Below are 26,086 nucleotides of genomic sequence, written 5' to 3' on the forward strand. Positions count from 1 at the left end.
ATGAGGCACAGCAGTCCAGGGACAAGGGCTAGAAGGCAGAAGGGGACAGGAAAGCTGATGACAGGGAACCCAAGGTTGAGTAAGGACAGTGTTGACATGTAGTGGAATTGTTAACCATTGTCATAGGGCAACATGTGTACTGTTTAATGAGAAACTATTCTGTTCTGTAAACCTTCATCTAAAGTGAGAATAGCAGCACAATTACAAAAACATAATCGATGTCACTGAACTGTGCATGTAGAAATTTTTGAAATGGTGTATCTTTGGCTATGTATATTTTCACCCAAAAAAAAGAAAAAAAAAGGTCGAGAATGGAAAGGGTTGACATGTCGTTGGGTTGTTAACCAATGTCATAAAACAATATGTGCACTGACTGTTTAATGAGAAATTATTTGTTCTGTAAACCTTCACCTGAAGTACAATAAAAAAGAACAAAAGAGGAGTTGAGAACTCAGCCGCTAACACAAAACACGTCAAGTAGTAGCTAATAATGTCTGAATGTTGTACTGCATAGTTTTAAAACTACAGGGAATCATATCTGACCCCATTTAATCCTCACAACAACTCCATGAGGTATTTATGATTATTGTCCTCACCTTAGAGATATTTTAAAAAAACAGTAAGTGGCTCAGGCAAGCTACGTGACATGGCCAGCAAGGCCGCGCAGGCGAAGATGCCCTCTCAGGCGTCTCGTCAAGCCCTAGCCACGCTGCTCAAGGCAGCCTGTGCGCGACGTGACCATCTGAGTCACAGCTTTATTTGCAAGTGACTCTCTTTTTCCAGGCTGAGTCACTCCCTGCAGTGCCTATATAAAGGCTGGAGAGGCAGTGACTACATGCATTTGGGCCCAGGCCCCAGCTATATATTACTACCGTCCACTCCCTCGCCCATCCTGTAGCTCCTTTTCTCACAGGGAGCGAAAAGCGAATCATCAAGTTTACAGCGTCTTCCTTACCTTGGCAAAAAGTGAGCAGCTAAATGTTAAGGAGATGGTGTTGGGCTTGACATAATTTGACATAATTTCATATCTTACTTCAGAAACAGTTTATCCTGACCAGTTAAAAGACAACTGTTGCTTTCCTAAAGAAGGGAGTCTCTCCCTTCTGCTAGAGTCCAGAAGGAATCTACAAATCTAGTTCATTTCAACGACGGTGCAAGAGTTTGTCCAAGTCATATCTCAAGACAACTCCCCAAACCTGATATTTTACAACTGTTCCCCCAAGAATGTAAAAATCTGAAAAATACCCTAGTCTGTGATAGAAAGGGCAAATTAAGATTCTGCACTCAGGAAATGATAGCCAATGAAAAACCAATTGTGTCAGCAATGAAGAGAATGTCCCCCGGCACAAAGTGGGAATGCTGGCTTTGGAGGCAGGGCTGTGGAGGCTGCTGCGGGACTCCCATCCTGGCCAACCTCCCCCGGCTGGAGACAACAAGGGAGGAAGAGGCGTTCCATTCCAGGTCCTGACCACAGAGAGCTGTGCCCAAAACGATCGGAGCTGAAGCCAGACTCTGCTGATGATGGTGTGGGCAAGAGACGGTGCCCTGAGGACAAAAGTTACATGTGTTTGGGCAGGACAAACGTAGGAAACACAGATACAGACTGTTAGCATAGTGGATGAGGTGCTATTAGGATTAACGCTCCATGTTTAGGCAAAAATATATCAGAAACAGAATTGTCAGTGGGAGCTCCAGGATTGCAGCTCAGTTTTCCTCACGTAAGGGAGGCGCTCATATTATAGGAGACGTAAAGTAACCCAACAAAGTCAGACTCCTAAGAAACATTCTGGGGCAGGAGCTGGACACCCTGACGTAACAAAAATGAGCCCTGAGCACGGTTTTATGATAAAATGACTGCATCTCAAGTTTGTGGTTTTCTTCCTCTGTTTCCTCAGTAAATGATGACGGCTCTTCCCTTACCGAAAAGGATTAGAACAAAACAAAAACATCCCTGTGCTCTTCCTGGAGGCAAGTTTAATGCTGGAGACCTTTCTTTCTAACAGTCAAGCATCATGGTCAAACAGCACAGTCCTTAAGCAAGGCCTAAATCACAGGAGGACAGAGTCAGCCTCAAGGTTTCTTAAGGAAGGAGAACACCGCAGGTCACTCAGTCCTCAATTTGAGCAGCCCCTCTTTTCACTCCTAATTCCCCACTGCAAGTCAAACAAAGCATACTCACCAGAAAACATCACAGGACTTCACCTTCAAGCGCTCCAATGCACTAAGCCACATCCATCTTTGCTCTAGACACCCGTCTGGGAAGTGGCCCAGTCCAGCAGTTAAAAGCACTGACTTTGGAGCCAGACTGCTTGGGTTCGATTCCCTGATCTGACAAGTAGTAGTTGTAAGATCCTCATGACAAGCTTTGGCCCAAAGAGCAAATGTAAAACTTAATTGAATGGAAAAAAAAAAAAAAAAAAGTATTTCCTAGGCAGAATAAGGTCCCTGCATGGTGTAAATGGTTTGTGCTCAACCACTAACCAAAAGGTTAGCAGTTTGAATCCACCCAGAGGCACAATGGAAGAAAGGCCTGGTGATCTACTTCCAGAACACTACAGCCATTGAAAACCCTATGGAGTGCAGTTCTACTCTGAAACACATGGAATCACCATGGGTCAGAATCTACTGACTGCAAGGGGTTTTTTGTTTTTAGGTTGAATAATGAAACCCTAAATCTATCCCTCCTGCAGTCCCCGATGGGCAATAACTCAGAATGACTCCAGAGAGATGCCCCGTCCAGGGAGTGAAGAGGGGTTGGCTCCGACACCTGCGCTGGTTCTGGTCAGGGCTCTGCGTGTACCTGGTGATACAATCTCAGTCAGCTTTATATTCATATTGGGTGTTAAAAGGTAATCCTGAGCTTCAGCAGCTCCCTGAGGTGGCTGCACAGGCGCCTGGAGCAGGAAAGCACCACTGGACTCCCACACAGGAAATCGATAGCTCAGCCACACCTCAGGTCTCAGATCAAAGCAACGGAAAAGCAGAAGGCTAACAGGAAGACTCAGAAAAATTCCCTGGGGTGTGCGGGAGCCAGGTCTGGGCCTCCACTGCACAGGTGGTTCTAGGAGCACGAGGCTTAGCTGCTACTGTCTCCCTCCTCCACACGCTGCCGCCAGCCCAGCCCACACTCTTCACCAGCCTCAGGCAGGAGGAACGTGCTACCCAGCTGCAATGGCACCTGTGCCACATTCTCTCAGGACCCTCGTCACAGGGATGGCCCACCACCCCAGCACCCAGCCCGGTGCCCAGAGCACAGCTCACCTCTGCCCAGCAGTTAGGACCCTGGCACTCACCTCCTGCCCACCCCAGAGTTCTGGAGTCCTGGCCCCACCACCACGTCTCTCTCTTATCTCCTCCCATCCTGCCCATCCTCCTGGAAACTGCGAACCTGTACCTACAGAACTATGGTGCTAACCGAGGGGTTCATGGATGAGTTCCAGGGAGTCCAGGAGACCCTGAAATTGTTTGCAAATGTGCATTTCTCAGTGAAGCAGGTCCTTAGTTTTCATCAATTTTAAAAGGTTAAGAACCAAGGTTCACAAAGCAGAACTGTTTTATCTATACTAAGGATTACTCAGGCATATGCGGCTTAGCTAGAGAACTTTACCACTATTCATACAACAATGTTTTCTGTGGGAAAAGTCTTGTTCAGAAGATTTCACTTGTATTACCACAGCACTTAACATGCTGTATCACAATGTTCTAGTTACTTGATAAGAAAGAAAAGAACCTTTTAAAGGGCAGGGATAGGATTTTATCCCCAGGGCTGAAGATGGAAGGTGTTCAATAAATACTTGTGAAATTAATAACCATTATTCCAAACTAGCTTTTGGAACATTTTAAGCTGAAACTATCTACATTTGTTGTTGTTGTTTTTAAAGTTCCCTGAGCTAGTTCGGAGGAACAGAAATCAACTGTCTAGCGCATTATGTTCTACACGTTCCAAGTTAACACAAGTCACAAACATGGGCTTTACTCCAGCGCTGCCCTGTGTGGAGTCTTTACACACACCATGTCCTGTCCCCACAGCAGCCCTTGGAGCTGGGCCCTGTCATCACACATTTTACAGAGGAGGAAACTGGGATTTTGTGGCGATTAAGTTATTTGTTCAAAGACACTCAGCCAGTAAGTCACCTGCAAGAATAAATATGACAACTAATACAACCTAGAAGTACCCAACAGGCTATTATGTTCGACTATCAATTATTAAATTATTAAGTCAATTAGGGAATTGATGTTCAGTTAGAAAATAAAAAAAACATAAGGGTCACATAAACCAGAGACTTCATCAACCTGAAACCAGAAGAACTAGATGGTGCCCAGCTACCACAATGACTGCCCTGACAGGAACACAAAAGAGAGTCCCTGACGGAGCAGGAGAAAGGTAGGATGCAGAACTTAAATTCTAGTAAAAAGACCACACTTAATGGTTTGACTCAAACTGGAGTGATCCCAGAAGATACGGTTCCCAGACTCCATTAGCCCAAAACTAAAACCATTCCCAAGGCCAAAACTCTTCAGACAAAGATTAGACTGGACATGGGACATAAAATGATACTCGTGAAGAGTATGCTTCTTAGCTCAAGTAGATACATGAGACTAAATGGGCAGCTCCTGTCCAGAGGTGAGATGAGAAGGCAGAAAGATCAGGAGCTGGTTGAAGGGCCACAGGAAATCTGGGGTGGAAAGGAGGAGTATGCTGTCACAGTATAGGGAGAGTAAGTAGGGTCACATAACAATGTATGTTTACATTTTTATATGAGAGACTAACCTGAATTGTAAACTTTCACTTAAAGCACAACTAACAAAAAAAGAAAATAAAAGAAAAAAAAAACCAATGTTTTTTCTTGGAAAGGAACTCATTTTTGATTCAAAGAAACTCCTAAATTTTATTCATAGAATAACTGTAACCCCCTTCAAATTAAGTACAGTTGGCCCAGCATATCCACAGGTTTTGTGTCTGCTGATTGAACCAACTGCGGACCGAAAATATTCGGGGGGGATAAAAATAGGCTTTTTTTCTTGTCATTATTCCCTAAACAATACAGTGTAACAACTATTTATATAGCATTTACATTGTATTAGATACTATAAGTAATCTAGAGATGATTTACAATACACAGGAGGATGTGCGTAGGTTATATAACAAATACTACACCATCTTATATAATGGACTTGGGCATCTGTGGATTTTGGTATCTGCAGAGGATCCTGGAACCAATCCCCCATGGATACTGAGGGATGACTATGTAATTTTTGGATTAAAAAGATACAACAACAATAGCAAATGACTATGAATATATTAACCCAATAACATGAAGCTGAAACTTCAGAAAAATTTATTCCAAACAAAAAATATTCAAGGCTCCAGCTAGCTCAGCACCCTCCTCTCTCTGCTCCTGAACTGACACTGCCTGTCAGGTTACGAGCCCTCTCTCCCTCCCTCCAGGTCCTCAGCAGCGCCCATCCTGTCCCTCCTGGAGTTGAACTTTTTTCCATTGCCTTCGAGTGGTGCCAGTCTAGTAGAGTATAAACTCCTTGATAGGCAAGACTAAATCTTACTCGGCTCTGTACTCTCCCTGATGCCTAATACTCCATGTTAGGCAAACTGGACACTCAATCAACACTGGGAGAAAAATGTCTTCTTGTTCTGGTAAAGTCTGATGACTTCAACATGGTCATCAAGAATCAACGCACTTGGTGCTACACTAATAAGAAACACCACCAGTCTTGGATCTGCCCGTGCTGGCTCCCCTTGAGGCAGGTTAACAGTGTGAGGTGGGTGAAAACTGGGGGGGCTGTCTGTAACAGAGGAATATGCCTTTCCCTCTGACAAGCCAAATGTTTTTTTACCCCTCAGAACAAAGATCTAAGCAACCTTCCTTTTTACACATTCAGTTTCTAGAAGTGTTATCTCTACAGAGTGTTAATCTGTTTCTTCAGTTGTTTAATAATTTGTCCAGTGATGTAGCTAGATAAAAGAAGCCCTGGTGGCGCAATGGTTAAGTGCTCAGCTGCTAACCAAAAGTTTGGCAGTTTGAACTCACCCAGCAGCTCCACAGGAGAAAGACCTGGCAATCTGTTTTTGTAAAGATTATAGCCAGGAAAACCCTATGCGACAGTTCTACTCTGTCACATGGGGTCGCTGTGAGTGGCAATCAACTAGACGGCACCCAACAACAACAACATAGCTAGACAAGTGACTGAATCTGGAGTGGCTCCTCTGGGCTGACATTTCAAACAAAGTAAATACCCAATATGTCCTTCTGGGCCCGGAAGCCCAGGCCCAGCATTCACCTGAGGACCCACACATGGGCTGGTAGAGTCCCTCTTTGCACCCAGAGGACCTCGGCTGCAGCTACCTACCCCCACCCCCACTCTGGCCTTAAGTCACTTCAAATTTTCAAGCAGAAGATTCTGGTTGGTGGGTGTCAGTGACCCTGACAATCTTCTCCACCAGGTCTCAGCCTCCGGGTTCTCACAGGAGCCCTACACAAATTTCCAGGATAGTCCTCAGAGAGAAAACCAACAGGAGCCCCCAGGGCAGGAGACTGCAAGCAGATTCACCTTTCCAGCCTCCCCAGAAATTCACACTGCAGTAAAGACTCTCCTGTTGTGGAAGAAACCAACTGGCAAAGGTGGGACAAGAAACAAACACAACAGTCTTCCCATTGAGAAGGTTCCCCTTCTCAGGGGATGACAATGTCTTCAAAATGTGCCCTGCAATGTCCCAAAGGGCATTTACCAAGAAGGCTGCTTCCTCCTCAGGCCTCTTCTATTTTTTTGGAATTGTTGTTGTTGTGTGCCATCGAGTTGACACCAACTTGCAGCAACCCTGTAAGACAGAGAAGAACTGCCCACGTAGGGTTTCCTAGGCTGTAACCTTTATGGGAGCAGATTGCCAGGTCTTCTCTTCCATGAAGCTGCTGGGTGGGTTCAAACCACCTAACAACAACAACAAAAATGCCAATGGTGGGACACAAGTCAGTTTAGTTCGATCAACATTTATCAACCATGTGCTGGGCACTGGGTGGCCGAAGGGGAGCATGCCACCTCCTTGACTGACACTTGCCTTTAGCAGCTGACAAAGAGTCTGGGCTCTAGAGGAACATCTAGGAATCCAGCTCTCTGCTTAATCTTTTCACGGTATTCATTGTACAACATGTCTCATATCGTTGTTAGTTTGCAGTCTGTCGCTTTACCTGCCCAGATGGATGGACTCACCCTTCTTTTTTAGATTTTCTATGGAAACCTCTGGAGTCCCTGAGTGGTACAAAGAGTTAATGCACTCAGCTACTAACTGAAAGGTTGGAGGTTCGAGTCTACCCAGAGGCACTTTGGAAGAAAGGCCTGGTGATCTACTTCTAAAACATCAGCCACTGAAAACCCTATGGAGCACAGACCTACTCTAACACAAGGGGGTCACCATGAGTCAAAATGACTCAGTGGCAACTGATCTTTTTATGGAAACCCCAGGACATAGAGTGACCAAAGATTATTCCTGTACCAAGACAAGAGTAGAAAGAATACAGGACAGCATATGATAGCCAGTTACTGGAATGATACTCAGAGCAGCTCACAAGGCTGCATTAAAGGGGTCTGCCCAAGGAAATGGAGTCAAGGAAATTCCCACAGCTAAACTCTCAAGCAGTCTGAGAGAAAGATGGCAATTAGAAGGAGGAAGTTCCATCACTTGATCCTTTCCTTTCTGTCTTTACTCGTGACAAGGTTGGACACGAAAAACAGCGGCCCCCCAGCTGCCCAGAAGGCACAATCCCCCAGTATGTGCTACTCTGATCTGCATTTTTGGTGTGATGAAACCTAAGACCCACACTTAAGCGCAAAACGGGCAGAGAGGGTAAGTAGTGGGTCTAAGATGTGAAACCCGTAGGGCAGTCAACCTCTAGAGCCCTTTCTTTCCACTGTGCTACCAGCCTTTCTCTCAAAATATTTATACTGAAAACAGAGGGTTAATGATTTGTTTTCCAAAATGATTCACAACGGCACACCCTTAAAGAAGCAAACTGCTTTAAAACATTTAAAATGAGCCCACTTTTAAAACTTCAACTGACACATGATTTTTCAGGAATATTATACTGTAAAAGTTAGCAGCATCTCTCCCAGCAGCAGCTGTTCTTCCAAGCCTGTTCCTCTGTCCTACATGGAAAAAATCTCAAGGCCTGGGAGCAGAGGCTGAAACTCCGGCCTTCTACAATGTGCCCACATTGGGCAGAGGGTGCAGGACGCTTGGGTGAGAGCTAGGCACCAGGGCATGAAAACCAGTGCAGGCAAAACCGACAGAAGTTCCCTGGAAGCAACTCCCACATCTGCTCGACCGTCTGCAAACCCTCGTTTCTTCTTATTTCTTAATACGCCTTTGATAGGACTAAAGGGAACAAGGGACCTAGAAAACAGACCAGGAAAATGCTGCCCCAGCAACGCTAAACACTGTCTGTCTAATATATACTTACAAGAAAAAAACAGGAGCACATAAAGAGTACATTTCCGGGGCCCCCTAAAGCATATTTCAAGAAACATACAGACCCTTTAAAAAGCACTATCAGACTAAATGTCGAGCTTATGAGAAATATCGGTACATTGCTGTCCTCAGATGCGTGCACCCTTCAGACACTCTATCTGTCCTACCACTTGGGAAAGCAGGTCCTCTAAGGCCCCTCGCCCTCACAGTGTCCTCAGGCTCACTGGTCCCTATGGACTTCTAAAGGACGTGCTATCAGACTTGGGGACAGAGCTCAGGTGTCAGGGGCTGGGGGTCTCAAAGATCTTACATTCCCATATACCTGGCCTCACACGCTATACACATTTGGAATAAGCTTGTGCTTTTTTTTTTTCAAACAACCTACGAATTCTCGCATTACCACAGCCCATGTAGTGGTACACAGTATGTGAGAAGGGGACTGGGAACAAACAAGGCAATGGAATTATTTGCGGTACTTTTGTCTGATAAAAATGAAATGCTTTACAAGATGTCTTCTGAATATGTACTAAAATAACAAGACCCCTTCAAACAGGTCTTGACAGTAACCCCACCTCACCTCTGGAGTGTTCTTCTTGAACTCTCGGCTCTGCTCGATAAGCCGCTTTCTAGACTGCTCGCTCTCATCTTGCCGGTTAGCCAATACTGTCGCGGTGGCATCCAGTTCTCTCTGTCAAGAGAAACAGAAACAAAAAACAAGATTGTAATTGCACTTTGGACCAGAGAGGACCACATCTGACCAGGACACTGGGGATATACCCCCATGGCTCCAGAGATTATCAACTCATTGGCAGAGGAGGGGCTGGGTTGAGCAGAAAGGGAGATTAACAATACCATGTTGTGTTTCCAATGAATTCCACATGGGCTGGTTTGAGAAAGCCAAACTTGCTTAACTTGATGTGCTACCCTCAGACACACTTCAACGTGCATTTCACAATGACTATGTTTCTATAATAAAACAAGCAGATGCATTTTTCTTTGCTAAAACCACAGTCAGGCCAATGCCCAGATGACAGCCCTCTGGGAGTGGCCCCGTTTCGGTACATAACAAGTTGCTTCTTCTTGCCATATTGCTTGCTCATATTGCTGTTTAACTCTGTGCTTCTGATCGGGGCATTCTGTTTGTCCTTCAGCAGTGTGAGCCTGGAATCTTTTGTAGTCATACTTGATTTGCTTTCATCAAATAAATATTTATTGTGAGTTTACTATACGACAGGCATCATGTTAACAACCATTGCGGTCAAGTCGATTCTGACTCATAACATCAAGTTAGGTACCATTAAAATTAACCTAGTATTTATTTTCAAGAAAACCTTTTGAAGGCAAATTCCAAGAATAACTAATTATTTCCAGTCTCTTTGAAGTTTCAGAAATGTGGCACCTGCAAACGGTAGTTACTCTCAAACTGTTAAAACTCTTAGAACCACCAGGGGTAGATTCCAAGTAAGAGGGCCTGTCAAGAACTGAGGGCTCTGGGCTCTGCTCCACGTGACAAACTGACACTCAGAGAACCAGTGCCCTGGCCTTGGAAATTCTGGGAGGAGTTGCCAAGGGGATCTGTTTCAAACAAGCCGGAAGCAGATGGGCCCAGGATGGTGCTCCGGGCAAACAGCAGGAGCGCAAGGACACATTTCTGTAGGCACCAAAAGGCTCCCTCTCATGCTGAGTGGCTTCAGTTACTGAAGACACACATGGGCACATTCTGTTTAGTATTAAAGCCGGCTGCTTCACGTGGTTCTCAGTGGCGTGCACTATCCTCCTGGGGCTGAGCAGAGCAAGGACCAAATCAAAGGCCAAAAGGCGAGGAAAATCAAAGATTAAGAGCCTTTCACGTAAATCAAGGAGGCACGTTAGAGTCTTTCTCCCCCCACCTCATAAAGTTCCACCTGCTTTCCTTTTTGGCAGAAATACCTGAACTCGTCTGCAGGCCCTCCTGTCGAACGGCTTCACTCGTACCACTATGGGGTGGGCCACTGCCACTCGAGAAAGAAGCCAGACAAGATGACAAAGTGCTGAAGCAAACAACCAGAGTGCTGCTGCCACGCTGGGAATCTTAGACAGCTTAAAAAAGGGGGCGAGGAAAAAAAAGAAAGAGGAGAGGGGGAGAGAAACCCACCACACCACACTTTCCCCTTTATTATTTCTGGCATTAAAGCAAATCTTGGGAAAACAAGTCCAAAAGAATAATGTGGGCTAGAATTCAAGAACAGATGTCAAAGCTATTGCAGAAAAGAGGGAAACACTGAACATTTTGATAGACCACATTTGAAACACATCCCAGTCAAGTGAAGGCAGGGAAAAAAGAGCAACCGAAACCAATGTGGCAAAGTGGGGATGGAGATGGAGAAGAGAGAGCAATCACAGATAAGCAGAAGGCTTTTCAAAAATATAAACAATCTGGTGAGGAGGACTTAGACGTCTATATTTAAGCAGCAGCAGAAGAAGTTATAAAAGGAGACTTCAAGAAGAAAAAAAGCCAATACTGAAATATGACATAAAAAAAAAAGTTGATGTTTCGTTCCAATCACACATAGACGCAGAAAACTTAAGAGAAAAACAAGAGAGCACTGACTGCTTTCAACGAGGCCTACTTCCTCCACTGAATGGAAGGCTGACTTCTGCCACCCGAGCAAGGCAAAGGACGCTGGGGGAGCAAAGGTGACTTCGGGGTCCCAGCCTCAACCCTGAAGGCTTGCCATCCAGTGGGAAGAGCTCAGTGAGTGGGAAAACGCTGAGGAGGTGGTGGGAGAACACATAGTCTATATAACCCTCTGTTTGCCTCAGTTTCCCACCTGTCCCCTCACTCCGAGTCCCTCACCATCAGAAAGCCTGACTGAAGAGGGCTGAGCCTGAAACAGGTCCCTTGGTGGGAAGCACCCACCTTTATCACAGGGCTACAGAGCCAGCGTCCCTTAGGGAACCCATTGCTGACGGTCGGGGGCTCCATAGGAGCCCACCACACTGCTCTGCCCACACTTGCAGACATACACGGGTTGACATGAGAAACCAACAGGGGTCTCCAAATGTAATAGCGGGCTGCCATCCACCACAACAGAAACAGATTGGCACAGCAAGGAGGAGAGACTGCGCTCCCACGGCCACAGCCCCAACCTTTTGGTTGGTCAGATTTAAGGCTCACCATCTTTCACTTTAAATCTTTAAAAATACACCACCAAATCCTTTTGAAGGACATGGAGGAGTTCTCATGCTGTAGAGACAACTCAAGAGGAGGAGATGGGTATTAAGTGTAAGCCTAAGACTGTTTCATTATCTACCAAGTCTGCCTATACTCAAGGTGTCAAATATAACAACACGTTAACAACGGAATTTAACGTGCTTAGGGGAAGTGAAGGCGGGGACCTAAAATTCAGAGCCCTTAGCCCGAGTCATCGGTCACATGTAAAAAGGAGCATGTAGGTATCCCCACATCTGAAAGGCATTAAAAACTCACACAAAAGAACTGGAGCCAACCTAAGTGTCCAGCAATAGTATACTGGCAGATCCATCATGGATTGTTCTGCATTAGTTAAAAAAATATAGTCCTACACTGTCACTGTATGGGGAGGGATGATCTTCAAAATCTATTTAAGCAAAGGAAGCAAAGTGCTGAAGATGACAGCATCATTTAAAAGAATATCTATACCTATGCTTGCACATGCTTTGATAATCTCTAGAAAAATACAAAGGAAACTTGTAAATGTGCTTGACTCTGAGGAGGGATCTAGTGTGGAGGGGGGCTTAAAAACTGAAAAACCAAGCCCGTTGCTATCGAGTGGATTCTGACTCATAGCGACCCCACAGGACAGAGTAGAACTGTCCCACATGGTTTCCGAGGAGCAGATGGTAGATTCGAGCTGCTGACCTTTTGGTTCACAGCCGAGTGATTAACCACTCTGCCACCAGGGCTCGGGGGCAGGGGGGGTGTTACTCTTCAGTATATATCTTTTCACTATTTTACCATGCGCATGTATCATCTATTTGGCCAAACTGCAATATTTATTAATCTTAAAAATCCTGCTAATGTGAAAAAATATACACACATAAAATTATACATTTTATCTAGTATGCCAAACATATACTGTATAACATACTACCAGCCTCTGCTTTCAAAGTCTGCATGTCCACCTGCCCAGAGGGTAGGGCCTGGAACAGATGACCTCATGAATCACTGGTGATTCAAAAAGTGAACCTAGCACGTCCTTTGTCAAAACAACAGCTGTTTCTTGCACAATGTGCAGCCCAATGACCAGTCGCACGGCTTGCTGAGGCCAAGGCAGTCACAGAAAACACCCCTCAGCCCAGTCAGAACTCTCCCTGGAGGGGCATCTGCTTGGAACTGCTGAGAATTATTCTCCCCCTGGAGACACCTGAGGGCCCAGGCCCAGGTAACAGGAAGTCAGCAGTGCTGGCAGCAAGCCAAAAGACTCTGAATCCCACACTTCCAACTAGGCCAAAAGAGTCAGGGCTTTTACTGAGAAAAAGTCTTACATGGACAGGACCTTAAATGCAGAAATAGACTTTTTTTTTTCTTTAATCATCGGAAGGACCTCTGGCTTTGGAACCACATGGGCCTGGGTTCCAGCCCCCTCGGCCTCTCAGCAGCCATGTGGCCCAGCAAACCTCACAGAGGAGCCAGTGAAATACACACTTAAACTTGCTGAGCTTCCTCTCGCCCATCCTGAGTGTGAGGACAATGCGTTCGGCCACGCTGACTGAGAGCTACGGGGTAAACTCAACACATGGGTGTTGCTGTCTTATCCCTGCCAAGGCTGTTCCACACACGTTAGGACCAAGCTCATTAAGACCAAGCTCCTGCCCTTCCTCAGGCAAGCTTCTGCAGCCGAAGCAGTCAGGATCGGCACCAGCAGGAGCAGACCCGGCTCCCGGAGCACAAGCCCATCACCAAGTCATGCAGGAGTGCCTGGTCCCTCATCTCGGAAGGGAAGGGCTATGTGCATGCAGGCAAGCCTCACTCTATGAAACGGGTGTACTTCTGGAAGCTGGGTACAATTGGAACCCTGTTTCTTTACTGACTAAAATTTCTTACATGCTTTTTCTCCATTTCTGACAGATCTTCAAAGGGCGAAGCTCCGAACATTTTCAGCTTCTGTGTGTTTGGACTCCAGTCTCTCAGTCAAGTATGAATGATTTATTAAAAACAAAAACTTTTTTAAACACACGAGGTCGGTAGAAAAAAATTTCCCCAAATAAAACAACAATAATGTCAAGGATCTAGTTTGCAACTGCTCACTTTTAAGGTCTATGTGTGTATAGATATAGGTATCAGTTGTTTGTCTGAAATGCAGGGGAGGTACCTGCAGTGCTGCTACCATTTTCGCTGAGGCTCTCCTCTTGAAGGCCCAGGCCAGGTCCCCCAGTGCTATCTGCACATGCTCACACAGGCTAGGCTCTCAGATAGGGTGGGCTCCTTCTGGAGCTGTGAGGGACACCTCTCCCGCCAGCACCCTGGGCTGGCAGGGAAAACACACCCGGCCAATGGCATCAGCAATGCAAGTAAAGTATTTTCTCTTCTAATTATCTCTAACTTTAATCCGACGAGTTAGTTCGTCTGATGTATCCTTAGGGATTATCTGCCAAATTATTCAAACAGCAAATCGTATACAAGAATTTAAAATGGCTTTATTCTTAGTGAATATCAAGATCACTTGTGCAAAAAAGGTAAGGCCAGCCACAGTGTCTGCATGAGGTGGCCCTCCGATCATTTTTTGTTTCATTTTCAGCAACAGAATCATTGTGACTAATGGAAGTTCCTCTGGCTAGAAAAGGGGTGAAGGGCCCCAAAAGCCCACTCACCAACCTCCCTCAGTCACCCCTTCAAGCCCCTACACAAAACATGGGAAGACCCTTCCTATGGTGGCATGAGAAATCCTTGGATTGGAATCCAGGCTCCAAGCTACTGTGAACTATGTGGTCTTGGTCAAATGACTCCGCCTTTCTGGAGATAATTAAGATAATATGTGTCAAGTGCGTGGCATGGTAAATGTCCCATCAAGGTTAATTCTTCTGTACTATCAGAGTCAGGTACTTGACCTCAGACCTGAATTCATTCTGCCACAAGGATCCTGACTCGGCTGGGAAATCCAGGGAAGCGCGAATGACTCGGAAGCAGATTCTGACCTCCAGGTGTCCACAGTTCAACAGAGGAACTAGGCAGGCATGAAAGAGCAACAACGAGAGCACCAGGCCCGTGGGACAAAAATAGCAAGGGCTTAGGAAAGGGAGAAGATACCTCCACAGCAAGAAAGATATCCAAATTTTTGGAAAGATGCCCACCTTAGTCGGGCCTGTGGATGGGTCAGGCTAAATCCCCATTACCCTCTTCCTCCTCATCAGCACTCACCAAGCACTGGGCACTATGCTCTGCACAGCAACCACAGGGTCAGTGCTTTCAGAGATGAAGACACTGCGGCCCAGGGAATCCAGGAGCCTGGCCAGGGTCTCCCAGGGAAATGCAGAGGCAGGAAATAAGATCAGGGAGCGGAGCTGCTGAGAGGTAAAAAAAAAAAAACAACCAAAACAAAACCCATTGCCATCAAGTCGATTCTGACTCATAGCAACGCTACAGGGCAGAGTAGAGCTGCCCCATAGGGTTTCCAAGGAGCAGCTGGTGGATTCGAACTGCCGACCTTTTGGTTAGCAGCCGAGTTTTTAACCACTATGGGCCAATTTGGAAATAACTGTGTTCTATTAGAAATTTAAAAACCATTTCCCCCAAAATATATCCACAGTGATGAAAATGTCCATTGTGAATACACAGGTATACATACATAATTTGCTTATATATATAAGATACCTCTGGAAGACTATGGAAGATACTGGTAACAGAGGGCTGGGTCCCCTTCTTCCCCCTGGGATACTCACGTGAACTCCATGCAACGTGCAGATCTCTGCTCAAACACCACTTCCCTGAGCACCCTCCCACTGGGGAAGAGACTGCCCTGTGTGCCAAGTTCCTGAACTGGGCCTCTCCCTCCTAGTTTTCGATTCTATGTTTGTGTGACAGCTTGTTTAATGTCCATCTCCCCATAGACATGAGTTCCAGCACGGCCTGAGTTTTACTCACTGCAGGATTCCTGGCACTTAACAGGGCACAGCACAGGCAAGTAGTAAGTATTTGCTAGGTGAAGAATAAGTGACAACAAAAAAGATAAGATACATTAAATGCTAGAACAAAAGTCCAGAAAAAGTACAAAAATTGTTCAAAGGAGGAGAGACTATTTCTGCTAGGGAGAAAATCAGAAACAGCTTCGTGAAAATAACAACAGCAGAGTCAGACCTTGAAGAAGAGGCAAGAGGGCAACGAGAAGAGGGAGGCAGGAGCGGGACAGAGTTGCAAAGGTGAGGAACCAGCAAAGGAGAGGTGGAGAGAGCCTAAAAACTCTGCAGACTGGCGAGGCTTCCAGTCAGGCAGATGCTTTCAGGACATTCCATATCGTGGAGTGGAGAGAAGAGAGGCTGCAAGGAAAGGAATGAAATGGCAGAACAGTCTGGGCCCAATTCTGGCGGCCATGATGGACTGAAGAGGAAGTGGACAGGTAGATTGGGCAGCTTCTTACAGGCCTAGCAGTAGGGCAAGGCTGGGTGAGGAAAAGAAGGCAGGGTACCTGGAGGGAAGCCTGGAGGAGACCAAGTAAGCGGCTCTACCATGGGATCTAGTGCCCCCTCCATCTCAGCCTCAAAGGATTCTGGGTCCAACCCTACAATGGTAACACTATATAAGAATTAGGGTCATACAGCTAAGGAAGGCTCCTCCTCTGATGAAGCCACCCTGGCCAAGCTCTCCTAGCTGCCTAGAAAGTAACCTTCATAACCGCTCCATCACAAAAACAGGGAGCAGGGAAACTTACACTCCAACAGTGCTTTTGGGAAAACACACAGCAGCAAACCAGACACGGTGTTTTCTGCTGAGGCATGCTGTGTCTGCTTCATCTCTCCACCCCAGTTCTCCTGGAAGGGAGGGCTAACTGTCCTTGCCAGCGCAGGAGTTCCCGGCACCCAGCCCAGAACCCAGCACTTAGGAAGTGCTCAATAAACGCTGGCTAAACTGGGTGGGCGAGAAGTGAGAACTCCGGGTTAATCACTCCCGTGGTTCTTGGGGAACAAAAATGTGGGCATGTGGAAAGCTTGCCTATAATTCAATTTTCCAGTTATCTGGGGGCTAATCAGAAACACTGTGTGTCTCAACCCTTGTTGAAAATCTTTGTACAGTGTCGTTAGCCATCTTTTCCCATCTTGGGAATTAGAGTCAAATGACCGGAACAAAACCCCTTAGCTGGATCTCACAGCACTCAGGGACTGTATTTGATAGCATGGTTTTCCCACCACAAGGAGGGATCCTGTCCCCTGGTCCCCTAGAGAAAGAAGAGAAAATGTCTGGGGACCAACAGTGCGGGAGGAGGGCATCTGCAGGATGGTAGAGAGAACACTGAATTTCTGATCCGACAGACCCAGTTAGAATGTGGACTCCCACCACCTTCAACAAGCCACCTTGCCTTTACAAATCTGTAAGATGGGTGTAATATCACCTACCCTGCAGCTTTCATATGAGGATTAGAAATAAGGTACATATGAATCCAGTGCAGTGGCAGACCAAGGTAGCTGTCATCATTGTCACCACTACTCCCTTGGCCCCACGTGACTCCCAAATTGGTGAACAGTAGGCAAACTTGGAAAAGCTTTTAAAGGATAAACTCCTGATTGCATCTTTCTTTCCTAGGCCCTTTGCATCTTTCTCCCAAAACCAGAAGGCAGGAGAAAACTTGGTTCCATTCCAGTTAATACAGTTTCACTAGACCCTATCTGGTTTTTGCTATCTACTCCACCTCCAAGAACCTGGGGAACGATGGAGAGAGTGTGCACTCCTGACCCAGAGACGTGCGCGTGGGTGGGTCCTCTGCTTTCACCTTCGCAGCTCTATGACTCTCGGCGAGCTATTTAACCTCTTTTCCTAACTGTAAAATGAGGACACTACGTACCTCATAGGCTGGTGTGAAAATTAAATAAGATAAAATGCCCAGTACAGTGAGTGACAATAAACGTCAGTTCCTTCTTTCCTCTTGCTATTCAACCTGACCTCACCTTGTATAAAGATTATTTTCTCATGCTCCTTTAACTCTTAAAACCGTATTATACATGTAATATGTACTCAATGTTTCTTGATTCTGGGAGATAACTTGATGTTAATCCCAGTCTAGGAAATTCAAGTGAAATGATTTAATTCAACATACACTTACTATCTGTGGCCTCTTTATCCAAAGGTCACACAGTGGAATTTGTCTACCACATCTACAAGAAGCTAATAAAAGTACTGACTTGGAGTGAATGGTGGGGCTGGGAAGAATAGGGTGGAAGGGCCAAGGCTGGTGCCAGATTTCTCCATGTATACTTTTTTATACAGCTGTGATTTTTGGACCAAGTAAATACATTAGCTATTCAAAAAATAAAATTGAATAAAAATAAATAAATTGGTCTAACAAAAACTGAATACAAAATTTTCATAAAAGCCTCTCTGTGAACTTCTCAGGATTCAGAAATTTCAACAGAGAATCAAGATTTTGGTTTTTGTTGTTTTTCACCCCGCCGAAAATCCACTATGCGAAGACAAAAATGCCAGATGTATCCAACAAGCACTGCGCTACATATAGTACTTGCTAGACTCTCATTTAAACACTGAGACGTGATAGACTGTGTCTCAGTGATGCATAATGAACTACAAGGCGGATCAGACGACCAGAGTCGCTAAGAGGACGCACACGTGGCCCAGAGCGGTTGCGGGGAGAGGGAAGGGTGTCTTTTAACCCAAACGAAAAGGATTCTACTTTAAATGTTAAGTCAAACCATATGCAACTGCTGATATTTGGCCATTTTTCAGCGACAAAAATGGCAGTTTAAAAAGCACTGTTCTCTTGTATACATCTCAAAGCAACACTAACGTCGGTTCTGCCAGCCTTGGCCATTAGACATATGCAGCTCCAAATGGCAGAAGTTCTTCGCCCTCTCCACTCTTCAATTTCTCCAAGGGACCCAAAAAGCCCTTCCCTACCCCTCCGTCTCATCACAAGCCCCTCCACTGTGCCATCTGGGCTTTGGTCCTTGATGTCTGATTATCTCCACTTGGCTATGTTCTCTATCGGTTTCTCCTAACTGCCTTGTGCCAGTTGGGTTGAAGTGTGTGATTCCTTCCCCTTGGGTGGGTCCCTTGTTTTCTGCTTCCCGTGTCCCCAGACCACAGTCTCCACCTTCCCCTACAGGACAGCACTGGGGAGGGGGCTGCAGAGAACTGACCTGCTGTTGACACCACCCCTCATGTGGGCCTCAGGATGAACTTGGGAGGGCAGCAGCACAGGAGGTTAGCTCATTCATCTTACAGAGAAGGAAACCAAGGCTTAGAAGCCTAAGTCACTTGCCAGGGAACCGGTCCTTTGACTTAATGGCTTGTATTAGTCTTTTTACACTTAGTATGCACTTATGAAAACAAATTTTAAAACCGAATGGGAACTTGTTAAAATTAAAAAAAAAAAAAGTTAAAAAGGCTGATTTGCGGGGGGGCTGTGGCTGAAACGTTCATTCCTCTGCCTAGCTCTATGGACCTGCCACTCGTCTCTAGCTGCAGTACAGAAGATGAATGTGAGAGAGAACAGATACCCCTGAATGCCACAGCTGCACTTGAAATGGAAGAGAGAGACTTGAGAGGCCTTTAGTGAGTCAACGTGTCAAGCACTTTAATTGGACCCTGGGGCCAATTAATTGAATGAGGGGGATGAACAGGAACAACACTGCCCAAAATGGTAGCCACTAGCCACATGTGGCTACTTAAATTTAAATTAAATTTAAAATTCAGTTCCTCAGTTGCAGTGGCCACATTTCAAGTTCTCAAGAGCCACACGTGCCTAGTGGCTACTATATTTGATGGCTCAGATACAGACCATTCCATCCAGAAAGTTCTATTGGACAGTGCGGGTGTGGAATGACTCTCCAGGTTCTGAGGGCCACTGACCATATTATTAACAGTCAGAAAGTACACAGTAACTACTGCCCCATTTCACAGACTGAGGAGACCATTAAGGGGTAGAGCTAAGATTTGAATCCAGGCCTGTGTAATTCCAAAGCGGAGGCTCTCTGCAATAAACCCCACCACCATCTCTTGCCCACACTCGGGCTTAATGCATTTTCTGTTCTCCAGGAAATAGGAGGCAAGGTCATCAGCTAAAAGGGAGGCAAGGACAGGGAAACATTTGTGTTTTAATCTCAAAAATAGTTATGCCACTGCCAAAAGGAATAACTCTGATCTCATCTACATGGGTAAATGTTTTCCGCTGAAAGTATTTGTTTCAGAAAGAAGCCTTTAATTTGAATACTTTAGGAGCCAAAATTTCTGTCTGTTGAAAATATTTATTTCTATTGTTTGGCAGGAATCAATCTGTTAGGGCACCAGCCACCCTGGCAAAGGTTCCCTCCTACTTCACTGGGAAAACACTGGCTGGTAAAACCCTCACCACCCTGCCGCTCGCTCACTCACTCGCTATTTGGGCTATCCCAGCCACAAACATCTGCCAGTGCAGACATGGGCTGTGAATCAAAACAAACCACCCAGTGCGCCAGAGAGCAGAGCAGCTTTGGAGGCTATTAGAATATAACTGGGCTTTGTGGGCAACTGGCTGCTTACGATTTTCATAATCAGGATAGATTTAATTTAATTATTTAGCAAATGGTAGAAGATTTGTGACCCCGTACTATTTGATTTGGAGTCCTGGGGGTGCAGTGGTTAAAAGCTCAGCTGCTAACCAAAAGGCCAGGAGTCTGAATCCACCAGCTGCTCCCTGGAAACCCTACGGGGCAGTTCTACTCTGTCCTAGAGGGTCCCTATGAGTTGGAATGGACTCGACGGCAAAGGGTTGTTTGTTTTTTTTTTCAATTTTTACTATTTGACTTTTCACACAGCCCTGCAGGGCCAGGCCCGCCGCGCCCCCACCTTGCTACAGGAATGTGGACAAGTCACTAAGACTCCCTTAGCCTCAGTTTCCTCATCTGTAAAATATACCACCGACCTTACCTCACAGGGTTGATGTAAAATTGTGTGGCATAAAGATTAAGAAAAGCTCTTTTTCGTTAAAAAGTTCCATACAGACGGTAGTTATTTTCTGCAAGGTTTAAGTAGCCTCTAATTTCCTCACTTAGCTCCCTTTTTTTGTATATGGGGGTGGGGGGAGGGTGCTTAAGAGACAGATCACGAAAGTTAAAAAGCTATCACAGTTACAGGTGAAGTGCTAATAACTTCATTTTGAAACTGTCGGGTTTGTTTTTTTTTAAATCACAGCTGTGGCTTGCACTAGAACTCTACCTGTGGCTGCATTCCCTTCTCACATTTTAATTAGCAAATAAAAACTCCGAAAAGTTCTCAAAATGTTTTTGCCCAGAAGTTATAAGTCAAAGTTAAAAGATGCCAACTGGCTCATGGGGAAAACCAAACGAGGAGCAGACCTCTATCAACAATACAGAACAAGCTCATTTGAAGAGCTTGTGTCAGGCCAAGATGCACCACCCCAGAACCAGCTTTGGTTTTATTTTTGCAGTTAATTTTCAAGATTTTTGGTGCCATGCTCAGACAGCACCCTTTATAGCATCCTGCCACTGGCTGAGAGTTGCTGCCAGCCAGATGGCCCAGCAGAATGACACTCGTATGGCAGAGAATGTGAGACTCCCGTGCGATTCCTTCACTCTCTGCTGGCACCTGCACTGCTGGCTGCCATCAGGGAATCTGGATGCTGGGCACCAACACGTTACACTGCAGGGGGGCTCCTGGTGCCAAGAACAGAGATGGGATTGTAAAGGTGTCATTTAAATCCTCTGGAGTTTCACCTCCAGCTATCTACACCAGATGTGAGGGACACCCAGGGAGGCAAAGGGCTGGCCCAGGAACTGCCCCGAAACTGTTGCTTCCAGTCTGCCCACTCTGGGCACCAGAATGGTGGCTCCAGTTATCAGTCAGAGGCACTCCATCCTATCCAGAGAGCTTTCACAATAAAACTAGAGGGGCTCTTTAACTCAGATGTTACAAAGCCAGCTACCTATTGGTAACTGCCTAACTCACACTAAAGGAGAAGGGCCACACAACTAAGAAGCACAATAGAACTATTAACACTACATAAATGTATAAAATAGGGTCCTGACACTGAGTCACATCCAGCGCCCTCAGCCAGTGCAGTTCCCAACACCCTCCAAGCTCTGACTCACCACAGGAGGTCCTCCCTTTAGCCTGAGCCTCAACTCCACAGGCTCCTCTGGGTCCCACACTGCCTCACCCATGGGGGCTGGCTGGGGACAGGAGCACGGGGTTTCTTGCTGCAGGAAATTAATGCCAATTACAAAGCATCCCCGGTTTCTCAGCTTGTGACTGCTCCAAGTTTGGGTTCTCATCACGTGTTTTTCTCTAACTCTAGATGTCGGCTCTTACACAGATATGAAGATTTTTCTCCATCAAACTCAGCAAGATGGCAGCCGCTTGTCTGGGCCATGAATGACATCCACCTATACCCTGTGCTCCTTGCCCCATGCGTTGTGCCTCTTATGACTTCTTGAGGGACAGAGGGACAGAGGGACAGAGGGGCAGGAGTGGACTCTGATCTGGCTTGGGAGTAAAAGGCAGCTCCCAATAGACTGTGATCTACAAAAAGGACAGCTCCCACTCCACCTCATCACCACCTCAGCACTATCAGCCAAAGCCCAGGACACCGCCGAGGCAGCATCAGGAAGCCACTCTGGCCACAGCAGCCTCAGCTACACTATGGCTATTTCTCTGCCCACTGTCATTCCATCACAGGCAGGACGCCAGGGAGGGATGCACCAGCACGGCCAGTGGATGGGATTCTGGGATGCCAATGTGCACCACTGTCTTCTGTGCCAGGGAATATTTTATTCTGCCAAGCGAATGTAATATAAGGGAAATACTGCCATAGAGCTGAAATAATAATCAAGATCTTCAATCATCGAAAACAAAAACAATCAATTATATTCTGTATACTCAGTAATTCTGGAAAGCACACTAGTATATTTTGTTAAGATTTTTAACAAGAGCTGAAACAAAGGATTTTCTGGTCTACTACTAGTTGTATCCTGCGGTGTAATGGATTGCTTTTTGTGCGGCCTTCTAGCCATGCTCTTGTAACTCCCATCCAGGTGACTGGGTGGGACTGTGTGATAGGGTAATTGTGGCCCACCAAGGGGACTGGTCAGTTTTGCCATCCCCACTGGGCTTGAAATGAACCACCCCAGAGGCAGGAAGGAGAAGAGCCCACCACTACAAAAAAAGGAGAGACCGGCAGGAGACAGTGTAGCCCACGGAGCGAGAAAGCTGAGTGCCTTTGGGCAGAGACTGAGGGTCAGGGAGAAGCCTACGCCTGACCCACGACCACATGAGCCATTTCCTTTATACAGTTCATGACATTGCAGTGAATTAGGGAACCCAAAGACAAGGAAGGAGAGAACTGAGGGGAGATGGAGTAGTTGATGTTAGAGATGATGGAGGGGTACAGCAATCTGGAAAAGTTGGACATTTGGGACATCTTTCACCTCCGCCTCATAAGAACCAGCTTTGTACTAATCCTTATAAAAGAAATTATTCGTTTATATCCCAACCCCTAAATGGTCTGCTTAACGAGTTTCCCTGGGTTTCTATACATTTGTATTATACTCAAGTGACTGCACATATTCGCTGAGAGCAAAACCTCAGCATGTGCGCCTGCAGCAGGAGTACCTCAATTGGGCGGGGGTCCAATGGGATCATCAAGAATCCATCTGAATCCCAAAGACTCTCAGAAGAAAGAATGTGTCCAGTTTCAGACACTTATGGATCAAGTTTGCAAAGACTTAAGTGAAATAAGGGTCAAAGGAGGTCAAGAGTATCACTCACATGGGACATCATACAGTCCAAGTGCTCCATGAAACTGCTCTCCTCCAGCACCCAGCCCCTTTGTCAACTTCCTATCAACTGATTAAAAATCACTCCTGAGCACCTCCTGGGCTTGCCCTGGGGGGACAGGAACAGGCAGTGAATAAGAGGTCCAACAAACTACACTGGTACTCTGAGAACTTGCAATTCAGTAAAATAACTGCACAACTGTAAGGCAGAATACTGTGGAAGAGGTACCAAATGACTGGAGACGAAAGGAGGTGACCTGTTGAAAGGATCAAGGATGACTTCACAGGAAAAGTAGCAAGAGACAGATCTTAAAGGATGGGTGAGGTTTCACTGGATAGGGGTGGGGAGAGGGATTCCAGAAGACACAGAAGGGGCAGAGGCAATAAAAACACCTGTGGCTAAAAGTCACTGGCTCATGCTTTACTTCCTTGTTTTTAATTCCCACAACAACCCCACCAGATGGTTATTATGCCCACTCCACCAATGAGGATGCTGTTGTTCAGAGAGGTAAAAGTAACTTGACCAAGATCACACAGTCAATATGTAGCAGAATGAGATTTAAAGCAAATATTTTCTGCACTCATTAACAACCTGTGATATGCAAACGACACAACCTTGCTTGCTGAAAGTGAAGATGACTTAAAGCACTTACTGATGAAGATCAAAGACTACAGTCTTCAGTATGGATTACACCTCAACATAAAGAAAACAAAAATCCTCACAACTGGACCCATAAAAGCAACATCACGATAAATGGAGACAAGACTGAAGTTGTCAAGGATTTCATTTTACTTGGATCCACAATCAACGCCCATGAGCAGAAGTCAAGAAATCCCACATTGCACTGGGCAAATCTGCTGTAAAAGATCTCTTTAAAGTGTTAAAAAGCAAAGATGTCACTTTGAGGACTAAGGTGTGCCTGACCCAAGTCTTGATATTTTCAATCGCCTCATATGCATGTGAAAGCTGGACTACGAATAAGGAAGACCAAAGAAGAATTTATGCATTTGAATTAGGGTGATGGTGAAGAATACTGACTATACCATGGAATTCCAGAAGAACGAACAAGTCTGTCTTGGAAGAAGTACAGCCAGAATGCTCCTTAGAAGGAAGATGGCAAGACTTCATCTCACTTACTTTGGACATGTTATCAGGAGGGACCAATCCCTGGAGAAGGACATCATGCTTGGTAAAGCAGAGGGTCAGCGAAAAAGAGGAACACCTTCAAGGAGACAGACTGCCACAGTGGCTGCAACAATAGGCTCAAGTATAACAATAATTGTAAGCATGACGCAGGACCAGGCAGTGTTTCGTTGTTGTGTATAGTGTCGCTGTAAGTCAGAACCAACTCAAAGGCACCTAACAACAAATAACAACATTTTCTGCACCTAAATCTGCTCCTTTCACTACAGCGGAATGCTCTCAAAAGTGCAACAGGTGTATCGTTGATATGTGGACAGTGGACTATGGTGGTACAAAGGGGAAGAAAAGCCTGCTTAAAAAAAAGAAAAAGGCTGGTTCTCTGGCACCATAGTCACTCATTATTTGTTGCATCCCTAAGAAAGGTAGGAAGGAAGCAGGTCTAGGAAGACAGACTGAGGCAACTAATCAGAGGCTTTGAATGTGGACTTCATTCTATAGGCAGTTGTTGAACAGGCCACTGATGATCACTTCAGTGCTTTAGAAAGCTCATTCTGGAAGCAACAGAAGAATGTATTGGGGGAGAAGAGGCTAAATAAAAGCAGGTCACTGCAGCTCAGCAGTTAGCAAAGAGGCCAGAGGTCGGCAGACAGGGTCACAAAGAACAAGAGAGGTCCAGCCTTAACTCTTGCCAAGAAGGCTCCAGTTACCACTGAGTTGATTCTGACTCATGGCGACCCCTTGTGTGTCAGAGCAGAACTGTGCTCCATAGGATTTTCAATGGCTGATTTTTTGGAAGTAGATCTCCAGGCTTTTCTTCCAAGGTGCCTCTGGGTGAACTTGAACCTCCAACCTTTTGGTTAGCAGCCAAATGTGTTAACCATGTGTACCACCCAGTTTACTGAGAAGGTAGCACCCAAGTAAAATCTACACTGAGATCAAGACAAATGAAACAAAAGAAACAAGAATTGTTTCTAAAAGAATCTTGAATCAGCTTCAGTGAATAAAGTAAATACAGGAAGCAACCACATGAAGAGAAAATGGGATACACTACAATGGAATTATGGACCTGGCACTCCAGAGCTGTCGAGACTGTCTCCACCCCAGCTGTTGCCAGTGTTTGCTTTCTTCCCGCCCGCTGTACATGCTCCCTGGGATCCTAGAGCCAGTCGGCGGCTAACCTGTCAAATTTGACTGCTGGAATAAAAATGGAAAGGCCGAGTGGCAGCCGTAACATGGAATTTCCTCGTTTTTATTAGTTTAAGGCTCTTAAAGAGTAACTTTTACATTGGGGAAAACTTCTCAAATACGTACTACTTGAAACTTAGATCCAGTTACCTCTCACATGTTTTCAATCATCCTGCTTGCCAATTTTACAAGTTATCAAAAGACATTTGTGGTTTAAAGCAGGGGAGTGGGCTCCCTCCGAGTGCATCTGCCGTTCCCGCGGTGACATCACCCCGCTGGATCCCGGACCCGCCTGCTGCCAGAAGGCCTGATGGGGCCAAGTC

General features: G+C 45.8%; 1 protein-coding gene across 3 annotated transcripts in view; it reads right to left on the reverse strand.

Annotated features, from left to right (window-relative positions):
- Window positions 1–26,086, reverse strand: part of CUX1 (cut like homeobox 1) — a 449,005-nt gene that overhangs the window by 355,381 nt on the left and 67,538 nt on the right. For all 3 annotated transcript variants that reach the window (XM_023740265.1, XM_023740264.1, XM_023740266.1), the window contains exon 2: window positions 9,057–9,167. In XM_023740265.1, coding sequence (XP_023596033.1) covers window positions 9,057–9,167 — 111 coding nt within the window. The remainder of the gene's footprint in view (window positions 1–9,056; window positions 9,168–26,086) is intronic.

Source organism: Trichechus manatus, unplaced genomic scaffold (genome assembly GCF_000243295.1).
Source record: "Trichechus manatus latirostris isolate Lorelei unplaced genomic scaffold, TriManLat1.0 scaffold00151, whole genome shotgun sequence".
Lineage (NCBI taxonomy): Eukaryota > Metazoa > Chordata > Mammalia > Sirenia > Trichechidae > Trichechus > Trichechus manatus.